The sequence below is a fragment of the Schistocerca americana genome, chromosome 6 (assembly GCF_021461395.2).
Source record: "Schistocerca americana isolate TAMUIC-IGC-003095 chromosome 6, iqSchAmer2.1, whole genome shotgun sequence".
In the NCBI taxonomy this organism is placed as follows: domain Eukaryota; kingdom Metazoa; phylum Arthropoda; class Insecta; order Orthoptera; family Acrididae; genus Schistocerca; species Schistocerca americana.
This window is the reverse complement of record NC_060124.1, coordinates 396,731,634-396,758,799: the sequence shown is the minus strand read 5'-3', so window position 1 is coordinate 396,758,799 and position 27,166 is coordinate 396,731,634. Positions and strand designations below refer to the sequence as shown.

General features: G+C 44.6%; 1 protein-coding gene across 1 annotated transcript in view; it reads left to right on the top strand.

Annotated features, from left to right (window-relative positions):
* Positions 1-427: 427 nt before the first annotated feature.
* Positions 428-27,166, top strand: part of LOC124620166 (mucin-5AC-like) — a 65,396-nt gene continuing 38,657 nt past the window's right edge. Inside the window, exons 1-2 of the mRNA XM_047146835.1 lie at positions 428-658; positions 11,738-11,992. Coding sequence (XP_047002791.1) covers positions 428-658; positions 11,738-11,992 — 486 coding nt within the window. The remainder of the gene's footprint in view (positions 659-11,737; positions 11,993-27,166) is intronic.

Here is a 27,166-nt window from a genome sequence, read left to right as displayed (position 1 = left end):
TATTTATATCTTAACTAATTCTTGTACAGTCTTCGTCAGTTTGGATTACATATCGTTTCTTCTGTGGCGGTTTTCACATCCTCCACCACAGATAGTATTTCACAGTCTTTGAATAATCATTTGTAATAGCAAAATTCATAATTATCTTCTTCCTCACAAAATTAAGTGTCCTTTCGAAATTCAATTAATAGAAATACATATAAATTATATGTTACAGTGTGCATTATACATCGAAATGTTCTTTTAACTTTCGCTTTGGATGCGTGCTGCCAGAAAACGTTACAGCACAAACGCGCGCGCGCGCGCGCACACACACACGCGGCGATTTTTAAATTTACTGTTGCCATTGCAGAGTGACCAGTTCGATGTGGCGATCCCCTGTAGATCTGCGCCTCAAGGGCCGGATCAAAGCACTGAGAGTTCTGATATGGTCTCGACGACGACGACGACAATTACTACTACTACTACTACTACTACTACTACTACTACAGCACCGCATCAACTCTACAGGACGCAAAGCCAGGAACACTCTGTGGTGGCTTCGTCACCTTCGCCTCCAGACCGGGCTGAATCCTCCACTGGTTCATCGCACCTTCCACTGCGCATGGCGGGACAAGATCCAGGGCGTCTCTTTCGCCAACAGTCACCACGAAATCTAGTAAGTCTACCCACAAGGATGTCCAAATGTTACATATGTATTGCATACGGTGAGGCTGGTGTGAAACAGCCATCAGGTAGTACAGAATGTGGAACAAGCGCCTGAAATAGTTTAACGGCCACCCAAAAAGGCGACGTTGGAGAGATGTGCTACACACTATATACCTTATTCCGAAATAGATCCACCGAGCGGTTCACGCGTGTTCCTGTGAACTAACTGTACACATAGAACATGTGTACAGTTAGATACATTTTGTTCATTCCTTACTTACCCTGAACAGATTACAACCGTAAGGCACACCCCCCCCCCCTCCCCTTACCACTGGCCAGAAACAACACATACAAAAATGTTCCATGAAAATTACAATAATTTGGATTACTAACAAAAAGTAATAATTTGTCATAGTAATAGAAATGTGACAATGGTCGCTAGGAAATACAGAATTTCAGTAGAGAAATCTGTAGACGAGAGTAGGGAAAACTGGTGACGGAGGGAGGGTTGATGAAAGTGAGCTTCAACAAGATATACTTGATGTGATAGGAAAACCATAACTCTTTTGAAATTTGAAAGGATATCAATTTCCCCAATATTTTGAGGAAGATGGGTTCAAAGTTGGATACCTGATAGGGAATGAAGCAGTCTCTAAGCGGGCAAAGTCTAACTTCAATACCAAGAAATATGATACCAAGTCGTTTCTCTCCCTGGCCACAACATGGGAGGAACGCCAGGCTAAGGATGGCAGTGAAACTTATTCGCCTCAGTACCTCGTATGTACGAGAGTTGATGTGGAATTTTTCACGAACATGAAGCCTCAGTTTTTTGAGGAGCATTTGGAGGACAAGTTTGGGGAGGTGGAGGGCTTGTCCAAAATGCGATCTGGGTCAGTTTTGATAAACAGCACATTCTGCCCAGTCAAGGGCATTGCTCGCTTGTGGCAAGTTCAGGGATGTTTCTGTAACCATCACGCCCCATAAGAGCTTAAATATGTTCCAGGGTATTACATTCCACAGTGATCTTCTTTTGCAGTCAGACGACGAGCTGAGCGCCAATTTAGAGCGACGAGGAGTTAATTTCGTCCGGCGCGTCCGTCGGAGTCTCAGGGATAACCAGGTTGCCACTGGTGCCTTCATCTTGGCCTTCGATGATGACACACTACCCGAGGAGGTCAAGGTGATGGTCTACCGCTGTGACGTCAAGCCATATATCCCTCCCCCGATGCGATGCTTTAAGTGGTGGAAGTTCAGCTATACGTTTTCCTGCTCTACTTCTAGCCCCACCTGTCGAGATTGTGAACGTCCATCGCATCCCAATACTCTATGTGCCCCATCTCCCATCTGTGTCAACTGCAGAGACCAGTCTCTAAGCGGACAAGCTATGTGAGCTTTTAGAAAGAGTCTGGTGACCAGTGTTCTGGTGGAGGCTGGAGTCCCTCCATTGCAGTTCCTACGTGAACAACTGCTCGCCAGTTAAGTTGCACACACTCATAGTTTTCCTGAGTATCTGAATTACTGTCTTTTTCCACCTGTGGCAGTTGATCTCCCGCATCAGCGGCCCAGGCCATGGATAACTATTGATTTTAATGTTGGATGCCTTTTGTCTGAACTAGAGTCCTTCCCTTTACCACCTCCCATACAGGTCTTTCTGCATACGCCTCCATGGTGTACACCTACACCGCAGATTCATTTGAGCCTTTCGCATGACCCTAAGGACTCAGTTACTCCTGCCGCTCTCCACTGTCTCTTCGTCTCGATTCTTGACGTGTTCCTGGGCTCGATGGCTGATGGTAATGCTGGCTTCACCTATTTATACAGACGCCATATTGACCAGCATTCCTTGCCCTTTAGCTGGAGTGTATTCACTGCAGAGCTTGGGGCCATACATCCTTCCCTGTTATGGTGACTCGTTTCTCCTCTGTTCTGACTCCCTGAGCAGCTTACAAACTATCGAGCAGTGCTACCCTCGACATCCTTTGGTAGCGAACATCCAGGAGTCCATCTCTGCCCTGGAACGGTCCAGTCGTTCATTGTTGTTTGTCTGGACCCTAGGACACATCGGAATCCCAGGCAACGAACTTGATGATGGGCTGGCCAAACAGGCTACATGGAAACCGCTCCTGGCAATGGGCATCTCTGAAACTGACCTGTATTTTGTCTTACGGTGCAAGGTTCCTCGGCTTTGGGAGACGGTGGCATAACAGTATGCACAATAAATTGCGTGTCATTTAGGAGACGGCGAATGTGTGGAAGTCTTCCCAGCAGGCTTCTCGCAGGGAATCAGTTGTCATTCGTCAGCTTCGCATTGACCATACGTGGCTCACTCATGGTTACCTCTTCCGTTGCGAGGACCCACATCAGTGTCACTGTGGCTCCGGAATTACAGTCGTCCACCTCTTGCTGGACTGCCCACTTTTAGCCGCTCTGCGGCGGACTTTTTGCTTTCCCAGCACCCTGGCTTCGGTGTTGGGCGACAATGCCTCAATACCAGCTTTAGTTTTACGTTTTATTCGTGATGGTGGGTTTTATCATTTGATATGAGTTTTAGCGCATGTACTGTGTGCCTTAGTGTCCTCCACCCTAGGGCTTTTAAGGTGGCGGTTTTAATGTGTTGCAGAGTGGCTGGCTACTCCTTCTTTATTCTCATGGTCAGCCAGCTGTTGTAATCTTTCTTGTTTTTAATCTCTTCCCCCTGTTTCTTGCGTGTCTCTGTCGTTTTCTTTTCCTGTTTTACCAATTGTAGTGTTTGTTGTCCTTCTGTCGTTCCTCTGGTTCTTCTTTTCTCCTATTATTGTGCCGTATGTGGGTAATTGTTCTACTGGGAACAAGTGATCGATGACCTCGCAGTTTGGTCCCTTTCTCCCCTTTCAAACCAACCAACCATCATCTGCTACACCCTGCGCTCCTCATGGTATCTGGAAGGACCTGTTCCACATATGGATTTATGCCGGCCGCGGTAGCCTAGCGGTTCTAGGCGCTACAGTCTGGAACCGCGCGATGGCTACGGTCGCAGGTTCGAATCCTGCCTCGGGCATGGATGTGTGTGATGTCCTTAGGTTAGTTAGGTTTAAGTAGTTCTAAGTTCTAGGGGACTAATGACCTCAGAAGTTAAGTACCATAGTGCTCAGAGCCATTTGAACCATTTTTGTTGTGGAGTTATTCCACCTGTTATGCACCCTGAGTGTACATTGGCTTTCTTCCCTTTCTTGGCAGCCATGTCCCTAAGTGCCCCCATAACGTGACTAATATTGGAGCTCCCAAATGCCAACAATTACATCCTCTGTGATTTCCTGGATCTTGCAGGCTAAGAGGTTTCCTCTAAAACAGGTAAGAGACTGCATGTGCCTAGGGACAGTGTCAGCCACAGACAGCACGTGGAACCTGTTTGTCACACTAACCAGGGAGGGCTTACGTGCGGCCCATGGGAAGTCTTTCGCCGCCTCCCACTCGACCATGGATGAGAGGTCAAACTCAGTGCGAGCAGTAACTGGGCTGGCGACCTGTGCGGACCGATCGGTGGACCCAGACGTGCTGGACTGCAATTAAACTCAAGTTTTCGGTACAAATCGGAAGTGACCTCACGAGGACTGTACACCGTCCTGGATCAAATAGATTTCACAGAAGTCACTGTTACTGTGTCACCCATAATGTTAACAAATCCGCGCAGCAAGTGGTGACAACTATTTTCCATTTTTATGGCGAGCAATTATTTTGAATATCAGAAGTCAGGGAAAAAGACCATTTAATGGGAAATTACCACAGAGGTCGACTCTGAACTGCTAATGGTGCTGTTTGGCTTAGAGATCTATTATTAGTATTAACATAATGAATATTACGATGTTGTGCGCGTGGAAATCTATCAAATATATCTATCAATTAGAACTCAATCTTCATTTATAATCTTAGTCCTGATCCCGCTAAGTAAATAGAGATTAGAAACATTTTTCAGAGGGCTGGACAGGAATGGGGACTTCCAGACTGGGAACGATTGTCAGTATGTTTTCCATCACTTTTTGGTTGACCACAGAAATAGTTTCCAGGCTCTCGTAAAGGACGGTGAAAAATATTCTAATATTTCCTACTACTTAGGGTTTATCAGTATTAACCCGCCGCCCCACAGTCTGTTGGATCCCCAAGGCCGACCCACAACAGTGATATCAACTCACTGCAGCTTCGAGCTGCATAACCGAAGCCATCACAGTCGAAAGCTGTGAGCGAAGTGTCAGCAGCTCGGATCCACACATTGCAATCACAGCCCCCTAACCATGCTAATACCGTGGAAAACTACACTGCCCAGAGAAACAAGGACTATCAGCACGCGAACTCTTGTGTAGACACTGATGAAAACCGCAAGAACTGCGTCTAATATATTAGTTTAAGACGCAGAGATTCAAAAACTGAACAACCAAAGCACACAGATGAAACTATACAATTCGCTCCTGATTATGAACTCGTAAAATATCACAAAATCGGTTACTTCACTGTGGCTGGTGCCTGACAACTTGACAGAATTTCTTCGTCAGTCTGCACGTATTTGTAATACGTTCAATTATACTTGGACATGTTGCGGGAATTTCTTAGTACCTGACCCTTCAAAGAAATAATTTGAGACTTGCGATACACCGATTTAGGCCGCGTCCCGCGTTAACGAAATAAGCGACCAACAGTGCACGACATGTGGATTTCCAACATCCCAGCGACAAGAAGCTCGAGGCCGGCCGCTGTGGCCGAGCGGTTCTAGGCACTTCGGTCCGGAACCGCGCTGCTTCTACGGTTGCAGGTTCGAATCCTGCCTCGGGCATGAATGTGTGTGATGTCCTTAACTTAGTTAAGTTCAAGTAGTTCTAAGCCTAGGTGATGACCTCAGTCCCATAGTGCTCAAGCCATTTGAACCCTTTTTTTATGAGCTCGAGTGTGTTGCGGTGGACCGACAAATTCCCGCCGCAAGTTGACTGCTAGAACCGACCAACTGTTCCTACAAAACGGCGCTCAATAACCATAAAATGTTGAAGCTCGAGAGTAAGGCCACGAAGTTTGCTTTAATTATCAAAATAAGCCGATAACGGAGCACGGTGCATTAACAAAGGAAGGAATCTTAATGGAGACTTCTATAATTTGTATCAACTAAGAGGATCATCAGACAAATGTTCGGAATATACGCGGATGTGCAGAGATATATTCGATCATCTCATTGACGAATTAAAGAAAAATATTTATCTGATCACGAACTTTGAACAGTCGATAATTCCGAAAGAATGGCTAACGTATGTGTGAAAAAACGAGTGACTTTATCCACGAGGTATTCATAGTGTAGCGATAGCGTCTTTAGTTATCTGAATTGTCGTGGATCCTGGTTTTGGATCCGGCTGTTTGTTATATTTTGACTGACTCGGCTATAATACTATAAAGTGTTGTATATACCCAGTTTTACACCTAACCATTACACTCAATTTCAAAGTGGATTTTCAAGGTCTTGTCAAGGCCAAGGTAGACACGTATCTTAGTATGCAGGGTGATTTTTTTTTTTTTTTTTTTTTTTTTTTTTTTTTTTTTTTTTTTTTTTTTTTTTTTTTTTTTTTTCTCCACCGTGTAAAAACTCTAGGGATTGATAGATGAGAGGATATCTCCGGAAATGAATGGTTTCCATATTAGGCACTATTTATTCATACTTCGTTACAGTGGTTGCGGTCTAATACGCGCTACACCAGGCAGCCATAGTTACAGTACGCGTGGTTTTTCTCCTAGGGGGTGGTACTGTCCCTCATACCTCATGTCCTAGCGCCCTCTCCTGCCATAGTACTGGGTAATGTTGTGTTCGATTCACTTCTCTTGCTGACTCACCTTGTAGCGGATGTGATAAAGCATTGTACACAAAGGTTCCTTGTTCGAATCCAGAGTTTAGTGACAATGCCTTTACTTAAGGAAAGGCAAATGGCAACGGACGGCGGGCAGCAAGGTTATATCAGGAGATCTGCTCCGCCGACAACCAGCACAGCATTCAATGTCTGCAACTGTGTTTCGCCGTTTTTCTGAGACAGGGTCGTTTCAGGAAGCAGGGAGTCATGAAGGACGTAGCTGAAATGTTGGAATACCAGACTTTGAGGAAAATGTGGTAAACGCTGTGGAAGGCGATCGCCGTGTCACGACCAGGCAGTTGGACCGCCAGTACAGGATAAGCCAAACGATCGTGAGGAACATTCTCCATGACAAATGTTACTACCTTTATCACTTACAGCGTGTGCAGGGCTTACTAGCGACAGACTTTCCACATCGGAAGCAGTTCTGCACTGTTTTCTTCACCAGGCAACCACGATTCCGGGATCTGTGTCATTCCTCCTGTTCACAGATAAGGCCACCTTCATGCGGAGTGGTATCTTCAACTTATTATACATCATCTGTGGGATAGTACGTTGAACCCCCATCGTATGGTGACAGCGAATCATCAGCATCTGTGGAGCCAGAATGTGTGGGCCGGGATAATTGTAGACCGTATTTTGGGACAAGTCTTCCTTCCACGTCACCTAACAGACCGGAACTACTGGCGTTTATTGCCGGTGGCTTTGTCTCCCTTACTGGAAGAAGTGCCATTAATGATTCGGAGGGTTATGTGATTGCTACATGATGTTGCTCCAGCCCAATTCACCGATAACGTCCGGATTCATGTCTTGTCTTCCCTTGTCGACGGATCGTAGGAGGGGTCCAGTTGCATGGCCTCGTTCACCAGATCTCAACCCGTGCGATTTCTGGTTATGGGCCATCTCGAAAGTATGCAGAATCCACCCGAGATGTGGAGACACTGGAGCAGCGTATTCATGCTGCCTTTGACTCTGTTGGGATGCAGCCCGACATACGTGAACATGAAACAGAACCATGTAACACACATGCATTGAGGCACATGAAAACAATTTTCAACACATACTGTAAATGGCTGCATGGTACAGCGCGTATTATACCACAGTCTCTATAACAATGTATGAATACACTCCTGGAAATGGAAAAAAGAACACATTGACACCAGTGTGTCAGACCCACCATACTTGCTCCGGACACTGCGAGAGGGCTGTACAAGCAATGATCACACGCACGGCACAGCGGACACACCAAGATCCGCGGTGTTGGCCGTCGAATGGCGCTAGCTGCGCAGCATTTGTGCACCGCCGCCGTCAGTGTCAGCCAGTTTGCCGTGGCATACGGAGCTCCATCGCAGTCTTTAACACTGGTAGCATGCCGCGACAGCGTGGACGTGAACCGTATGTGCAGTTGACGGACTTTGAGCGAGGGCGTATAGTGGGCATGCGGGAGGCCGGGTGGACGTACCGCCGAATTGCTCAACACGTGGGGCGTGAGTACATCGATGTTGTCAGTACATCGATGTTGTCGCCAGTGGTCGGCGGAAGGTGCACGTGCCCGTCGACCTGGGACCGGACCGCAGCGACGCACGGATGCACGCCAAGACCGTAGGATCCTACGCAGTGCCGTAGGGGACCGCACCGCCACTTCCCAGCAAATTAGGGACACTGTTGCTCCTGGGGTATCGGCGAGGACCATTCGCAACCGTCTCCATGAAGCTGGGCTACGGTCCCGCACACCGTTAGGCCGTCTTCCGCTCACGCCCCAACATCGTGCAGCCCGCCTCCAGTGGTGTCGCGACAGGCGTGAATGGAGGGACGAATGGAGACGTGTCGTCTTCAGCGATGAGAGTCGCATCTGCCTTGGTGCCAATGATGGTCGTATGCGTGTTTGGCGCCGTGCAGGTGAGCGCCACAATCAGGACTGCATACGACCGAGGCACACAGGGCCAACACCCGGCATCATGGTGTGGGGAGCGATCTCCTACACTGGCCGTACACCACTGGTGATCGTCGAGGGGACACTGAATAGTGCACGGTACATCCAAACCGTCATCGAACCCATCGTTCTACCATTCCTAGACCGGCAAGGGAACTTGCTGTTCCAACAGGATAATGCACGTCCGCATGTATCCCGTGCCACCCAACGTGCTCTAGAAGGTGTAAGTCAACTACCCTGGCCAGTAAGATCTCCGGATCTGTCCCCCATTGAGCATGTTTGGGACTGGATGAAGCGTCGTCTCACGCGGTCTGCACGTCCAGCACGAACGCTGGTCCAACTGAGGCGCCAGGTGGAAATGGCATGGCAAGCCGTTCCACAGGACTACATCCAGCATCTCTACGATCGTCTCCATGGGAGAATAGCAGCCTGCATTGCTGCGAAAGGTGGATATACACTGTACTAGTGCCGACATTGTGCATGCTCTGTTGCCTGTGTCTATGTGCCTGTGGTTCTGTCAGTGTGATCATGTGATGTATCTGACCCCAGGAATGTGTCAATAAAGTTTCCCCTTCCTGGGACAATGAATTCACGGTGTTCTTATTTCAATTTCCAGGAGTGTATATGGTCTCTAGCGTGGAACCAATGCATTTCCGAACATAAGTTCATTGTATCTTTTTTTTGTTGCGTGTTCTTTCATCGATAAATGACCAGAATTTTTACACAGTGGAAAAAGTCACCCAGAATAACACACGTTAAATTCCTAATAAAACAATCCGAACAACCACGAAATTTTACTATTTCTAGATTGTTGGAACTTAATTCATTACCAATCAATGTTCATGCCAAGGGTATCAATTAATCTAAATATCGAAAAATAGTTTTGTAAAACGATTTGTCTAAAAGTAAGAAATGACAAATGAAACATTTAATGCGCCTCATTTGCTGTACATGATTTCGAGCATCATTCAAAGCGACGTTAAATGTTCCTCTAATCTATTTTATTTGTTGTAGCAAAATAGTTTCAGGAAATATTTGATAGATTTTTAATTATTTAAAGTTCTGTTTAGGAAGCACGATTTTACTAACGCCGAATTTGCTTTCGTAGCATCTAATATTCTCGAAATGTCATAAATCTGGTAGATCCGGAGAAAGCCTTTCCTACCGTTAAATATCAGACCGGTGTATCTTTTTATGCGTAAAGAAAATTGGAGACGTAAAGTAGGGCTATTTAGAACGCCAGTTTATTGTGCTCTCTCTTCTATCTGGCATTCTGAATAGTCCAATACTACCAACGCTCACGTGCTGGCAAACATCTTGCTGGGAGCACATAATTCTACGTTCTTCACATATAAGACCTGAAATCAGTAATGTTAACTCGTCTCCCTGAGGGTCAAATAGGTTTATTCGCCCAAAATGCCTCTATAGTAATACGGACAAACAAGTCTGCACCCATTAACTAAGGACGCTGATGTTCAGCTTAAAGCAATTATTGAGAGTTTATTGAGTTCTAGTAACTGATTTAGCGTATTTAGTTCTCGATGGTTGCTGTAGATTGATTTATTGAGAGTAAAGCAAAGGGAAACATACGTGGAATTATTGTTAATTCTTGGAAGGACCAAGTAATAAACTGAGACTACTACTACAACTACTACTACTACTACTACTACTACTACTACTACTACTACTACAAGTGGTGGTGGTGTTAACCTCAACCCTCTTGCGAATAAAAGTCCCGTCAGTTTAAGAGAGACCTGGTTCATCTCTAATACAGAATACCGTTTTACAAAGAAGTTACTAAATTACTTTTGAATGCATTACGGGAACAGCAGTGATCAATGTCTTATAAAGAATTACTATTAAAAACAGTCTTGATCACGATTTATTTAACAAGGTGACCGGTTTCGACCACTACTGTGGTCATCTTCAGACCATTGAGTAGGAACCTCTTCAGACTATTGAGTAGGAACCTCTTTCTGTTGGTGATTCTCCAACAGAAAGAGGTTCCTACTCAATGGTCTGAAGATGACCACTGTAGTGGTCGAAACCGGTCACCTTGTTAAATAAATCGTGATCAAGACTGTTTTTAATAGTAATTATTTAAAAGTTACTAAATAGTGTAAAAGGCTAATGCTACGCTGTTCCTCCATTGTCGCTGCACACACAATATTTCATAATACCAGTACATACACTATCAGCTGACTAGGAGCATAGCGACACCACTTGGTTTTCATTTTGTGTAACGGAGTTTTCTGGGTGCTAGCTTGGAACGTAGTCAGCATTCCTGGATCATGAGTGAGATGTTTGGCTCAGAAAGAGGATAAGATGTTAACATTATACACTGCATAGCTTTGGGAGTATGATTTTCCAGAAAAATGCGTGACTGTGTTACGTGAAATGTTTCGTTATAATTTGTTGTTACTATTATAAACTGTTACCCTTCTAGAAAACTATTATTGTGTTATGAGTAACCTTTCACTGTATAGACTTTATTGCTAAACAGGTACTCTTTAACTGCCTTTTCAAATACGTTTTCTTTACTAATCTCTCTCAACTCCTTGGGCATTGTGACGTACAGCTTTATTCGTTGGTAGAAAATGCTGTTTAAAGTAAATGTAAGTTGTCTGGATCTTGTTCGGTGGTGTTAAACGCTGTCACTATTCTGATAGGTTTACTGTGGCCCTCCACATATTCCCGTCTTGGGCCAAACCCATCCTCTCACAGTAGTACTTAATCCTACACCCTGAATTACTTGTCTGATGTTTTCCAGTCTGTCTTCCCCCACAGGATTTAACCTCCATAACTCTCTCTAGTGTAATGAAAGTAAATCATCGATGTCTTAACACACGTCCTGTCATTCTATCCATACTACTTCTTCGTGTTTTCCGTACATTTCTCTCTTAGCCGATTTTGCAAAGAACCTCCTCAGTACTTACCGTTTTAGTCCACCTAATTTTCAACATCCTTTTCTATAGCATCACATCTTACACACCTCAATTGCTTAGATTCTCTCCTGCCCAGGTTTCAGTAATTACCAATGCACTAAGTAGCCCATTGCTAAGAATTGTGTGTGTGTGTGTGTGTGTGTGTGTGTGTGTGTGTGTGTGTGTGTGGGCACGCGCTAGGCAGGTACTCGTTACTTTGCTACCAGTCACGAGCTCCATGTATGGAACTTCACGAAACAGATGAAAACATCATTAATGATCATAAATTTGTGCAGAGGTAATGGTTAGGCTGTGTAAAAGTGCTCTGGGAAGCAGTATTCGGTGTCTCATGCACATTGCTGTCGCCGTTGCAGAGTGACAGCTTCGATGCGGCAACTCCCTACAAGTCTCCTCGTCTGCAACGGGAGCAGAGCCCTGCAAGGAATGACGACTCGCTACCAGTAGCGTCGCCGCAAATGCAGAGGACCAAAAGCCAGGAGCACTTGGTGGCTGCTTCGCCGCCTTCGTCTGCAGACCCGCCTCGCTCGTCTGTGGATTGGTCGCTGTCTCCACGGCGCAGGGCGGGACAAGATCCAGGACGCGCCTGGCTCCAGGAGTCTCCAAATCGAGTAAGTCCTTTCACAACCGTCTCCAAATCGAGTAAGTCCTTTCACAACCGTCCCCAAACATAGCATTTGTACCGCATATGCTGAGGCCCCCCCATGAACCATGGACCTTGCCGTTGGTGGGGAGGTTTGCGTGCTTCAACGACACAGATAGCCGTACCGTAGGTGCAACCACAACGGAGAGGTATCTGTTGAGAGGCCAGACAAACGTGTGGTTCCTGAAGAGGGCAGCAGCCTTTTCAATAGTTGCAGGGACTACAGTCTGTATGATTGACTGATGGGCCTTGTCTCACCAACCGAAACGGCCTTGCTGTGCTGGTACTGCGAACGGCTGAACGCAAGGGGAAACTACAGCCGTAATTTTTCGCGAGGGCATGCAGCTTTACTGTATGGTTAAATGATGGTGTCCTCTTGGGTAAAATATTCCAGAGGTAAAATAGTCTCCATTTCGGATCTCCGGGCGGGGACTGCTCAGGAGGACGTCGTTATCAGGAGAACGAAAACTGGCGTTCTACGGATCGGAACGTGGAATGTCAGATCCCTTAATCGGGCAGGTAGGTTAGAAAATTTAAAAAGGGAAATGGATAGGTTAAAGTTAGATATAGTGGGAATTAGTGAAGCTCGGTGGCAGGAGGAACAAGACTTCTGGTCAGGTGAATACAGGGTTATAAATACGAAATCAAATAGGGGTAATGCAGGAGTAGGTTTAATAATGAATAAAAAAATAGGAGTGCGGGTAAGCTACTACAAACAGCATAGTGAACGCATTATGTGGCCAAGATAGACACGAATCCCATGCCTACTACAGTAGTAAAAGTTTATATGCCAACTGGCTCTGCAGATGATGAAGAAATTGATGAAATGTATGATGAGATAAAAGAAATTATTCAGGTAGTGAATGGAGATGAAAATTTAAGTCATGGGTGACTGGAATTTGACAGTAGGAAAAGGAAGAGAAGGAAACGTAGTAGGTGAATATGGATTGTGGCTAAGAAATGAAAGAGGAAGCTGCCTGGTAGAATTTTGCACAGAGCATAACTTAATCATACCTAATACTTGGTTCAAGAATCATGAAAGAATGTTGTATACATCGAAGAACCCTGGAGATACTAAAAGGTATCAGATAGATTATATAATGGTAAGACAGTGATTTAAGAACCAGGTTTTAAATTGTAAGACATTTCCAGGGGCAGATGTGGACTCTGACCATAATCTATTGGTTATGAACTGTAGATTAAAACTGAAGAAACTGAAAAGGTGGGAATTTAAGGAGATGGCACCTGGATAAACTGACTAAACCAGAGGTTGTACAGAGTTTCAGGGAGAGCATAAGGGAACAATTGACAGGTACGGGGGAAAGAAATACAGTAGAAGAAGAATGGGTAGCTTTGAGGAATGAAATAGTGAAGGCAGCAGAAGATCAAGTAGATAAAAAGACGAGGGCTAGTAGAAATCCTTGCGTAACAGAAGAGATACTGAATTTTATTGATGAAAGGAGAAAATACAAAAATGCAGTAAGTGAAGCAGGCAAAAAGGAATACAAACGTCTCAAAAATAAGATCGACAGGAAGTGCAAAATGGCTAAGCAGGGATGGCTAGAGGACAAATGTAAGGATGTAGAAGATTTTCTCACTAGGGGTAAGACAGATACTGCCTACAGGAAAATTAGAGACCTTTGAAGAAAACAGAACCACTTGCATGAATATCAAGAGCTCAGATGGAAACCCAGTACTAAGCAAAGAAGGGAAAGCAGAAAGGTGGAAGGAGCATATAGAGGGTCTATACAGGGGCGATGTTCTTGTGGACAATATTATGGAAACGGAGGAGGAGGTAAATGAAGATGAAATGGGAGATACGATACTGCGTGAAGAGTTTGACAGAGCACTGAAAGACCTAAGTCGAAACAAGGCCTCGTGAGTAGACAACATTCCATTAGAACTACTGACGGCCTTGGGAGAGCCAGTCCTGACAAAACTCTACCATCTGGTGAGCAAGATGTATGAGACAGGAGAAATTTCCTCAGACTTCAAGAAGAATATAATAATTCCATTCCCAAAGAAAGCAGGTGTTGACAGATGTGAAAATTACCGAACTATCAGTTTAATAAGTCACAGCTGCAAAATACTAACACGAATTCTTTACAGATGAACGGAAAAACTGGCAGAAGCCGACCTCGAGGAAGATCAGTTTGGATTCCGTAGGAATGTTGGAACACGTGAGGCAATACTGACCCTACGACTTATCTTAGAAAATAGATTAAGGGAAGGCAAACTTACGTTTCTAGCATTTGTAGACTTAGAGAAAGCTTTCGACAATGTTTACTGGAATACTATTCCAAATTCTGAAGGAGGCAGGGGTAACATACAGGGAGGGAAAGGCTATTTACAATTTGTACAGAAACCAGGTAGCAGTTACAAGAGTCGAGGGACATGAAAGGGAAGCAGTGGTTGGGAATGGAGTGAGACAGAGTTGTAGCCTCTCCCCGATGCTATTCAATCTGTATATTGAGTAAGCAGTAAAGGAACAAAAGAAAAGTCGGAGTAGGTATTAAAATCAATGGAGAAGAAATAGAAACTTTGAGGTTCGCTGATGACATTGTAATTCTGTCAGACAGCAAAGGACTTGGAAGAGCAGTTGAACGGAATGGACAGTGTCATGAAAGCAGGGTATAAGATGAACATCAACAAAAGCAAAACGAGAATAATAGAATGTAGTTGAATTAAGTCGGGTGATGCTGAGGGAATTAATTAGGAAATGACACTTAAAGTAGTAAAGGAGTTTTGCTATTTGGGGAGCAAAATAACTGATGATGGTCGAAGTAGAGAGTACATAAAATGTAGACTGGCAATGGCAAGGAAAGCGTTTCTGAAGAAGAGAAATTTGTTAACATCGAGTACAGATGTAAGTGTTAGGAAGTCGTTTCTGAAAGTATGTATGGAGTGTAGCCATGTATGGAAGTGAAACGTGGGCGATAAATAGTTTAGACAAGAAGAGAATAGAAGCTTTCGAAATGTCGTGCTACAGAAGAATGCTGAAGATTAAATGGGTAGATCACATAACTAATGAGGAGGTATTGAATAGAATTGGGGAGAAGAGGAGTTTGTGGCACAACTTGACTAGAAGAAGGGATCGGTTGGTAGGTCATGGTCTGAGGTATCAAGGGATCACCAATTTTGTACTGGAGGGCAGCGTGGAGGGTAAAAATCGTAGAGGGAGACCAAGAGATGAATACACTAAGCAGATTCAGAAGGATGTAGGTTGCAGTAAGTACTGGGAGATGAAGAAGCTTGCACAGGATAGAGTAGCATGGAGAGCTGCATCAAACCAGTCTCAGGGCTGAAAACCACAACAACAACATCCTGCTGAGGTTGATTCGCGACAGTTGTCAGGTGATACAGGATTTAAAGCGTATACACGAAAATAGTTCCCAAGAGCATCGAAACGAATGATATCGGGCAGGTGGACTAAATTCTGTTGTCTATCTTCGTAAATAGTTCTACTCTGATTTCCTGCTTCGTGGAATTTTACTTCAATCCAACACACAAATGAGTGCATCTGGTGGGGTAGTTGCACACTTTTATCCAGATTATGCGAAAAAAGGCTGTTTTCTCTCCCAGTAGATGTTCGCTGTAGGTCGCATGTGCGAAGAATGGAAGTTATTTGAATTGTATGTTATTCTGATATCCAATAAGGGTCATCGAAGAGACTCGCGTATCTGCAGACGTATATTGATGACGTCACTGTGTCCAGGAAATTTCCAACATGTTTAACGGAGGTTATGTAAGGCTTGTTGAGAATCGAAAGCCCATTCAGTAGTGACCAATATGGATTACAGAGGCAGGGGTCTCTTATTGTTAGGTGACCGTCTGATGTCATATTCCTAGATTTCCATGGTATTTGCATGCTACTGTCATTATTAAAAAATACTGATTTCATAGATTACACTAACTTCGGGCAAGTCGTATATTAGTGTTCGATATTCTGATATACTGTCATATGCTAGTGTGACAAATCTCTCATCAGACCTATGATACGTAGATGCGAGTCACCACGAATTCTTCTTCATCTAAGTGGCACCTAGAGTCAGCGTCTTCAATTATTCGTTGAATATATTTCAGTCTGTCTTACTATACAGTTCAGATCATCTACTGCTATCTGTTCCCTCGAAAGCTGTTCCTTGAGGTCTTAGCAAATGTCCTATCATCTTGCACACGTTTCTCTGATCACCGATTCTTTGGAGAACCTCTTCGTCATTCAATCTCATTTAGACATGTTTCTGTACGTTAAATGTCGTCCTTGCTTCTCACAATTCAGGATTCATCTGCTAGACACCCCGATAAATTTCTGCCTCAAATTAGGGCTGAAGTTTGATTCTAGCAGACTACTTTTGGGCGGAACGTACTATTTGCAGGTACTATTATGGTTTTCAAGTCGCCCTTGATTAGCTCATCATACCTAATACTGCCTCACTTAATCTATTTTTCATCCCCGTCATGCACATTTTTATTTCGAGAACTTGGTTCTTTGTATTCTATTACTTTCAGCTCTTTGTTCTCGTACGTGCTTTATATTAACTTCTGACGGTATAGGTTTATCAGTTTTTATGAGAACTTCAAATGTGAAGTAACATTTTACATTGTGTAACAGTTACCCAGCTCTAAAATTCCTAAGAATGTATATTATTCTTTCTTGTCTGCCTTCCATTATGAAGCATTAAGTCAGAACTGCTTCGCTGGTGGCTTTCTTTCCCATAGCTAAACTGATAGTAGCCTGCAGATCCTAAATTTTGTGAATGTACGTAGATTTAAATTAGCTTTTGGTCATCGGATTGAGAGTTTGGTCTGTTGTTCAAATAAGATTTAGAAAAAATCTCGTTGTACTTATTGGCACTAGATGAGCCCAGTCAAGACACTTGCTTTGTCACATAAGGCGTTTGAGTAATAGTCGTAAGTACAAAGCCAAGTATAAGGCTTTCATTGTCTCTGCTATAAAATCGAATTTGTTTTGGGTTTTCATATGTGCTCTCTCGTCTGTCTTATAGTTCGGCGTAGCTAATCACCACTTCGTACCTATATTCGATCGGTTTTTGCTCTTTCGGTAGCAGTGAAATAAGTCACCCTTAGCTCTGGTTCGCAACTTCATGGCCACCACACCGTATGGTGCAGCCTTCCAATGGACACTTACTTGGGGAAATCTCTCAGTAATTCCAGAATGAGTTTTTCACTCTGCAGCGGAGTGTGCGCTGATATGAAACTTCCTGGCAGATTAAAACTGTGTGCCCGACTGAGACTCGAACTCGGGACCTTTGCCTTTCGCGGGCAAGTGCTCTACCAACTGAGCTACCGAAGCACGACTCACGCCCGGTACTCACAGCTTTACTTCTGCCAGTACCTTGTCTCCTACCTTCCAAACTTTACAGAAGCTCTCCTGCGAACTTGCAGAACTAGCACTCCTGAAAGTTTCGCATGTTCCCCATGTTTCTAGATTTCCAGAAGGCTTTAGATACTTCTCTCCCAAGCGGCTTTTAATGAAACTGGTTGCGTATGGAGTGCCGTCTTAACTGTAAGATTTGATTCCTGATTTCTTGTCAGGTAACAATCAGACATGATTGACAAACCCCAAGACTGAAGCTGAAGTGGTATGTGATGTTCCTCTCAAAGAAATTTTGCAGAGCCTCTTTTCCTAATATACGTACACGCATTAGGAGACAGAGCAGCCCTCTTTGTTTGCAGACGCTGTCATTTACCGTCCATTAAAATTATCATAATATCAAAAAGAATTAAAAAATTATTTAAACAAGATATCCGTATGGTGGCAATTGAGACTAAACTACAAAAAGTGAGCTGCTCCTCATGACTGCTAAAAGCCCGTTAAATTTTTGTTGCACAATAAAAAAAAACTTCAAAAATTGTTGGTTCAATTAAATGTGAAGGAATTATGCTAACAAATAACTTAAATTCAAATCATCACACTGAAAATGTAGTGGATGAGGCGAACCGAAGACTGTATTTTCTTGGCTGGACGGTTAGCAGTTCCAACAAGTCTTAGACACTTTCTATGGTAGGGTTTCTCCGCCCTCTTCTGGAGTTGACAGACACTAAAACAATGATGTTCTTTTGTTGTGGCGAGATCCTGTCATGATATTCCCATCACCAACTTTTTGCCTCCGAATACGAAAATACTTTCTGACATCCACGTAATTCATGGGGAATGGTAACCGTTCTAAAATAAGAGAGATCGGAGATTGTACGGAAAGACATCGGTGTTCGTTTTTGCCACGTGCCGTTAGTGTCGCAAGATTGTGAATTAGTCGGAAGGTGGTGCGATTAACCCTCCGTCAGACACTAAAGTGTCAGCTGCGGAGTTGTAGATGAAGACGATGGCCTGAGACCTATACGTCTCTTCCTATCGATGAACGTCGTCAGCTATTGCCCTATCATTTTCATCTGTCGTTTACTAGTATACACATCCATACAACCCAATAATTCATCTACAGGCAGGCATCGTTTGTTCCAATGTGCACCACAATTTGCAGTTGTTTGCATCATGTTCCTTTAATGGCTGCACGAATAGCCTCTTCAGCATTTTTAACGAAGCCTCCAGGCATACACACTGTAAGGGGTCCGAAGGCCCTTACTATAAGTTTGCACTCGGCACAGGTCGAAAGGGCAAACAATCGATAGTGTCGGGTTGCGAGAGCGAGTGAGAGTTGAGTCAGTCTGTTCCCAGGTTGCGGGCCGCACCGTGTGGAGGCCGGTTGATGTCTGCAAGGCTTACCGACAAAGGGAGTGGCCATCGCCGCGGTTTAACCCCTTTGTATTAGAATAATACGGGAAGGTGAAGAAGTTTAATTACGAGAGTGATCAGTGATATTTTTGTGACGATATTTATTTGGTTTCGCGTCTACCACGCCGGCATCATTTGGATTGCGGTGTTGGATTGCGGTGTTGGATTGCGGTGTTGGATTGCGGTGTTGGATTGCGGTGTTGGATTGCGGTGTTGGATTGCGGTGTTGGATTGCGGTGTTGGATTGCGGTGTTGGATTGCGGTGTTGGATTGCGGTGTTGGATTGCGGTGTTGGATTGCGGTGTTGGATTGCGGTGTTGGATTGCGGTGTTGGATTGCGGTGTTGGATTGCGGTGTTGGATTGCGGTGTTGGATTGCGGTGTTGGATTGCGGTGTTGGATTGCGGTGTTGGATTGCGGTGTTGGATTGCGGTGTTGGATTGCGGTGTTGGATTGCGGTGTTGGATTGCGGTGTTGGATTGCGGTGTTGGATTGCGGTGTTGGATTGCGGTGTGAAGATTATGAATAACGAAGAAGCCTGTGCTGAGATTAGCCGTGATTAAATATGTATGACGAAGGCAGTGGCTGTCTCCTTTTTCTTGTGTTTTTGAGACGAATATAGGTCTTGATTAGTGAAGCTGTGTTGTTGTTCTCCTTGTTACCAGACATTTCATTATTACAGCATTTGAGAAGGACAAAATGGAATGTAACAACTCCGTAGCAGTCAAATCCGATTACCAGCCCCATTAGGTACACGGTCACATTAATTAATATTTATTTGGGCTGCTATCAGATCCCGATCGAGCGGGATACATAAATCGGACGTGTTACAACACGGAGTGCCACTGTTCTTCCCTCTCACTCCTCTCTGCCATTTCTGTAAGGGGGCTGCACATTTAAACTATGGACGAATAACACACTATCCTGCTGCGTTCGCCACCTATTGGCACAGGGCGCGGCAGGTTTTCGAACAGGCGAAGCAAGTCTTACTGGCTCACTTTCAGCTTCACTCAAAGGCAGTACCTCGAAGTTGTTGGTTAGGGAGATGAGTATTCCCTAGTCTTCGTTTCCCTTGTCAGCCGTTCGCTCTATAGAGTTCTCATCGCTAGCAGTCCGATGCTACACCTTTGGCGGTCGCTATGTAACCTCCCTAATGACGTACAGCGAGAAGGCGCGCACGCGACCAGCTACCGTATCTCCTGCTCAGTTCCACCTTCCCGCTAGTTCCTGAGCAGCGACAAGTCGTCGTTCCGTGGGGCTGTAAACTGATGAGCATTTCTCCGCATTGCGCTGTCTGTTAAGTGGGTCTTGCATTGCTAAGGTCAGTTGCTTGAAAAACACGACACTAGAGTTACAACACGGCCTTGGTTCTCTTTTGCTGCTCCGTCCGTGGGTATACGGGCAGAGTGGAGCAGCAGTCACATATGGATTTGTTTCTTGAACATCTTGCCTGGTTCTGTAGCGTGCTTGTGCTCAGCGGTTAAGTGCACCCACTTTCAAGGGAGGAGTACCGGTAACGGCGTTAGTGTTTTTTGCCTACGTGCAACGGCAGCACTTGCCTTTTGATGCGTATGCGTTAATCAAGCGTGTGCCACACGTGAAAAGCGCACATGCAAGCTCAAGTTTCCTAGTGGTTCCTCTTTTTTTGTGCCCACTGACCTGGAAGGTTTTGGCCACATTTGCGTGTTGGATGGAGTGAAGTTATTTTGCTAAGCATGGGCCAGTTGAATTTTTTCAGGCTCTGTCATTGCTATCTTTCTTAATTTGTTTGTTTAAATATCATTTAAACTTTTCTTTGAAGCGTAAATTTTCTTTCCCTAACAACTGCCACTACTAAAATTTCTTCTGGCGCAATTTGGGCATTTGCTTGTACTTCGATTCTTGAAAAGGTATTCTTGGATACGTTCTGTGGGCTTTGCTTAAAGTTCAGTATTTTCAGCACACTTGTTCGTGCAATAGCTGCGCTCCCGTTTTCTTAATTGTACTTGAAAGTTGTATTGTGCCAACTCGTTTGGATTTTGATTGGTTATGACCACTCACTAGTTCATCTGGGGCGATTCTTATATGTCCTTGAATTTTGCTTCTGATCAATGTGTGTAATGTAATTTTGTTCTGTTATTGTATTATTTATCTGATAATGATTGAACCAGGGGCAGCGGAAGCGATTATCCAAATTTCAACTCTATGTATATCTTGCAGTTAAGTTATTGATATCTCAATGTTTTTAAATTGTTGCTAATTCGCTTAAATGTTTTAATAGAGAAGTGTTCCATTTTCGAATTCTTTGAGTTGTAACTCATTCCTTCTGCTGCCATCAGTAAGCGTTTTGTAATGAAAAGCAAAGTGGAGTATCTTAAATTTTAGGTAACTCTTTTTAATTGATTATTTCAAATAGGTGCTCTACTGGTACAAACATCCAATTTTCCTTCTCAGCACCTTACGGCTTCCAGCTACGCACTAGTTGCCTTATTTAACTTGCATCCTACTACTGATAAGCCACGCAGCCATGGGGACGAGTTGTGATGGATTCAGTTCTTTGTGCAGGGGACATCGCAGGAGAACGTAGTACTTAAGATACCTTCGGTATCTGGGGTACATTTTTCCATGGACCTATCCCAACATGACAGTCCACAGCAGCTTCCAATCGGTTTGCAGTAATCAGGCTGATTTTCAACTGCTTGCGAAAGTAAACGATCTCATCCTCTTTTAGAGAACGGCATTCACAGTGTGGCTGCATTGTGGTTGGTTCAATGGTTCACAGAACAGTATACAAGGAACTCATAAATACGCCTGCTCGTTCTCTCTCGATTTCTGGCTCTGTTAAGCTAAGAGTGCTATTAACTAGCTTCAAGAATGCCCCTCGGGAGGCTCAAGGCTCTTCCACGAGTAGCCGGCCGGTGTGGCCGAGCGGTTCTAGGCGCTACAGTCTGGAACCGCGCGACTGCTACGGTCGCAGGTTCGAATCCTGCCTCGGGCATGGATGTGTGTGATGTCCTTAGGTTAGTTAGGTTTAAGTAGTTCTAAGCTCTAGGGGACTGATGACCTCAGAAGTTAAGTCCCATAGTGCTCAGAGCCATTTGAGCCATTTGAGCCATTTGAACCATTTGAACCATCTTCCACGAGTGGGTGCATGCTGCACACTGTGCCCTGAACTTTCGTGGTCCTTTCTTCCTTCCTTGGTTGCATTCCCTTCCCTGTGCTCCTTCGTGTCCTTGCTCCCTCTCCTCCGCCTCTTCCTTCCCCCTCTCATCGTGCTCTACTTACATTGCCCTGGCTACCTTTCTGGGTTTTGCTCTTATAGTTTTATTCCTTTTGTTCGTTTTACCTCTTTCCTTCTCGGTGTTTTTTAGGTCCCCCTTTAGGGTTTATCTCCCTCCAATAAAATTCGTCTCTGTTGTGAGAGCCAACTAGGGAAAAACAACAGTGTCTTAGAAGTATGGCCTTAACAGCACTTCCGTCTCTACCTCGACGCCGTTGTCCTTAAATGCCATATAGCCAGCAGAGTAGCCAATCTATGGGATGGAGCTATTACGTACGCATTTGGGATCACAATTGGTACCTGAGCTGTTGCCTCCCTGCGCATGCCTAAGAATGGCTGCTTGTCATTTTGGAGCATCTAAACTCCTGGCAACGGCTGCCATGCCACACAGCCCTTGATGTGGATGAGAGGTGCCCATGGGGAAAGCCCACCATTGGAATGGGTGGTATCAGGCCGAACGCTTTGCATATGAAACTCATTAAGCGTAAAAAAAAATTTCTTCTGCGGCTCTCTCCTTGGTCGGGGATGGATCTTTTAAACCTGATTCTAATGACCCTGTGACATCATCTGCGTGACTGCCCCTATGAGGGAGACCAGGCTTGCCAGCTTGGGGTGAAATCCTTTCCCCCCCTACCTGGTCTGCATCAGGTCTGACAGACAGTTTTAACGCCACCAGCCCGTTACTTTTTGTGGAAACTATCGAAGACAAGTTTGGTGAAGTGAACACTCTGAGTAAGATGGGGTCGGGTTCGCTGTTGATTGTAACTCTTCTGCTGTCAAATCTGCGGCTCTTAGTGCCTATGACCATCTTAGACATATCCCAGTATCCATATGGTTACTTTATTCAGCGTGTTTCACAAAGGCACAAAGACAAATCAACCGATACTGGCACGTTTATTCTGGCATTCGGAGGATTATCCTTCCAGAGAATGTGAAGGTTATGGCTTAGCAATGTGATGTGGAACTGTATCTTTCTTCATTCCTGAGGTGTTTTTGGTGTTGCATCTTGGGTACATTTACGTGTTGTACAGAGCACCCTTTTTTCTATGATTGTGGACACCGTCTCCGCCACAACCAAAACTCCATGTTAGCTGGTTTATGAGAAGGAAAGGAAGATACAGAGGGTCTCTCAACTCTTCGATGAGTATGTTCCTTTATTCCTTCTGCCTTTCCATAGAATGCTCTTAGTGGTGTAGACCCTGCATGGGCCCAGTACATGATTTAGGACCATAGATATCCATTTCACTTCCAGCGCTCTCTACATCTTTTAGTTAATAAATGAATGGTCTTCATTGTTGGGTTTGACCTGCCACCACTTTTCCAAATTTTTCAGAAGAGTGCATTGTGCAGGGAAGGTCACCCAGTGTGGTGTCTGCTTCATCTTTCTGCCTTTCCACAATAGCATCCTTCGTTTCCAATAAGGTAGTATAAGTGGATAAGACTTCGTCTTCCTGGTGGTCATGAAACTTTAGTAGTCTTCACAGAAGGAAAGAACTCGTTCAATGCAGAGAGCGAAGACCTCAAGGTTTCCTTCCCTGGCTTCACTGTGGGTGGAACGTTGGGCTAAGCGACAAACGGAGACAGTCAGCCCAATACCTGGTTTGCACAAGAACGAATGGGGATTCCTTTTTGGGCACAAGCATATATTCTTTGTGGAGACTATAACGGATAAGTTTGTGGAAGTTGCAGCCATCTTGAAAATGAAGAGTGGGTCAATTTTCATAAAAAAAGCGTCTCCTGCCCAGTAACAAGGGTTGCTTGCTTGTTCCAAGCTGGGAAACATTCCGGTGACTATCATTTCCTATAATAGTCTAAATATGGTCCAGAGCATTATTTTCCATCGTGACCTCGTCTTGCAGTCAGAGGAGGAGCTGCGCACCGTCATGGAGAGATGGGGCATAGGGGGAAAAGGACAATAAGGCTGCGAGTGGGGCGTTAATCGTAGCCTTTGAGGGCGATCCGTAGCCTGAAAAGATAAAGGTAATGGTATATCTATGTGATGTTAAACTGTGTTTTCCTCCTCCCCCTCCCCAAGCAGAGTGGTATGAAGTGCAGGGACATGATCTTACGCTGCAATACCAGTACAGTCTGTAGGGATTGTCGATGACCACTGTTATGTTGTTCCTTGTGCTCAATCCCTGTTTGCATCAACTGTGGAGAGCACCATTCTACCTGCTCACCAGATTGTACAGTCTTTCAGAGAGAAAGTACAAGAATGTCAGACCCTGGACAGACTGACATACCAAAAGGCAAAGAAAAAGTACGAAAGTCCACATCCTGCATGCATGACAGCATCATATGCTACAGCTATGACAATGTCATCCTCTCTGTCAATGCTACTCACTTCAATCACGCAACCTACAGCGAGACCTCAGGGGTGCTCGACCATGCCTGCCCTTCTGATGGTTGGAGGGTTTCCTCCTGCTGCTTCTCCCACACCCACTTTGGCAGCAATAGCTCCCTACCCAGCGGAGATGACGATTCCTGTCCCCCATCTGGAAATACATCAACGTCATTCGTCTTCTCACGTCAGGAAGGGGTCGCTTGGGCATTTCCCTCAAAGATTTCTGCCAGCCTGCAATCAGATATCAGCCAGTGGACGAAGGCGCCACAGGCTGCTGGTCATAGTGAAGAGAGTCTTCAAAGGTGAAGGAAATTACAGCGATTTTTTTTCGACGTCCTGTCTGAACTGCGCCATCTCTTAAGCTTCTCCCCTGCTTTCTGCATTGCCTTTCAGGAAACTTGGTTTCCAGCAATGTGGACCCTGCCCTTCATGGCTACTGCGTATAATTTAAGAATCGTGCTGTTTGGCAGAGTGTCAGGTGGAGTTCTGATCTCTCTATATAACGAACTTTGGCTTCTTGATGAAATTTTCGAGGTTGTAGCTGTTCAGGTAAGGGCATTTCAGGATTTTGCCAACTGAAACGTTTATCTCCCTCCCAATGCAAGAGTGCCTCAGAATACATTACCTACATTGGTTTCTCAGGTTCCCCATGTTTCCTAATCTTGGTCATTTCCAGAGCCCATAACCCTTCGTGGGGTGAAACCACTATCACTGGCTGTGGTAAGGACACTGAAAACATCCTGACAGATCGCGACCTCTCACTTGAATACTGCTGCCTATACTCGCTTAAGTGTGGCACATGGAACTCACTCGCCCACTGATCACTCTATTAACATCCCTGGTCTTCTCCCATCCATCAACTGGAGGTTCCACAATGATTTATGTGGTACCATTTCCCAAGCTTCCTGTACCTCCCTCAGCACCACTCCCCTGGGTGTCTGACTAGGTGGGCTCTCCACAATGCCAAATGGGATAGCTTCAACTCCACTTTTGTTCTGAGATCACCTCAAAATGGAGGCACTGACGAGGCTGTCCAGAAAGCAACAGCAGCCATACTATCAGCAACCGACTTAGCGATCCCATATTCATTGGAATGTCCATTTGGAATGTAATATCTTGGTGGACGTCGAAATTGCTGAGGCCATTAGAGATTGTAGGCAGGTTCTCCAGTGCCATAAGTAACATCCATCAGTCGAGCACTTCATTACCTTTAAATGGCTCTGTGCCTGGGTCTGTCACTTCACAAAAAGACAGAAGCAAGAATGCTGGGAATGACACATTTCAACCATTGCACCATGTATGCCGCCTCTACAGGTTTAGGGGAAGATCAGGTACCTCTAATGATACGTCCTCTGCAGGTGTGTTTGGTATTTCCTAGAATGGTGGTGTTTTTTTATTCCACTGACCTAGTCGCTGTAGCCAAATTTTTTGCTTTGCCTTATGCCCTAATCCTCTGCATGTCAGAACTATCAACCTGTCTTTCGTCTCCTTAAACAGTGGATTGAACGATTATACTTACCTTTCATACACACCACTTGGAGCCCTATAATGCTCCATTCAGGGAGTGGGAATTATTCTGTGCCCTAGTCCTTTGCCCTTATCAAGCTGTCCAGTCGTGTCATTCTTTACACCACTTCAAGTGTTGCTTAGCTTGACTACAAAAACGTGTGACTTATGAGGAGCTGCTGGACTTTGGTACACTATTCTTTTTAACTCCGTATGCACAATCACTGTGCTGTCTGTACTGCTGGTAGCACTTCACACAAGTGAGTCCTTCCGCTGATTTCATGTGATTTTTTTTTTTTTTTACAACCACCCTCTACAATGCTCGACGGTCCCTTTGCGTCATTACATCATCAGATCTGTCTGGTCTTGTAGCTCTAGGTGTTTTTTCGCGTTTCCGCTTCAGTCACATTATCAATAGCCGATGTAAGCATCTGCATAAAGATTGGTATATCCCTTGTAGATTCGTTACTCACTTGAACCGCACTTGGAGTTACTGACTGAGATTTCCTGACGGACCCATTACGCAGCTGCTGCTTTCCTACTGAAATTATAAATACCCTACGCCTACTTTTACACTGGTGGGTCCGCTTCTCGTGGCATCTAGTGGTCAGTTTCGCATTGTACACGGGTGTCCAAGTACTTTTGATACATTGGGGGGTACATAAATAAACGTGCGAATTGCAAAGGTTTTTACATAGTGAATTTGTGGTACGTTCAGTACTGACGTGCTGAACATGGATCCAGCAGTGTCACTTTCACAGCCAAATTTGTGCAAATTATGGCGCTTACTGACGTCATGGAGAAGGTCTGAGGCCACTATAATGCCAAGCATACCCCGGAAGGCTAGCTGTCAACTACTACTCCTATGCGGAAATTTAGGCTGTCGAAAACGTTACTGAAGTGTTGCTTTCGGTTGCATCGTCTCCTTCATCACTTGTCGGATGTCACATACGGTTCATTGATATTTAGTCTTTGTTATTTCTGGAAGATTTTCCATCGTTATGTGTGTAATATTTGCATGTTCCAGAATATTCATTGTCCCTATAAATAGCGGCACACTCTGTACAAGAGTTTCTACGTTGATGTTGGTTATTGTTGGGTCTTGCCCACTTGTCTCGTTTAGGGTGCCAAAGGAATGCTGGGTTCTTGGAATGCTATACAATAATTCAAGCAAATAACATTAGTAATTTTATTTCTATAAAGCGGATTGACAATACTTAACTTTAATCTACAAAAGTGTCGCACTCGATGGGCGACGTGCAACATAAATCAGTCATGGCTAT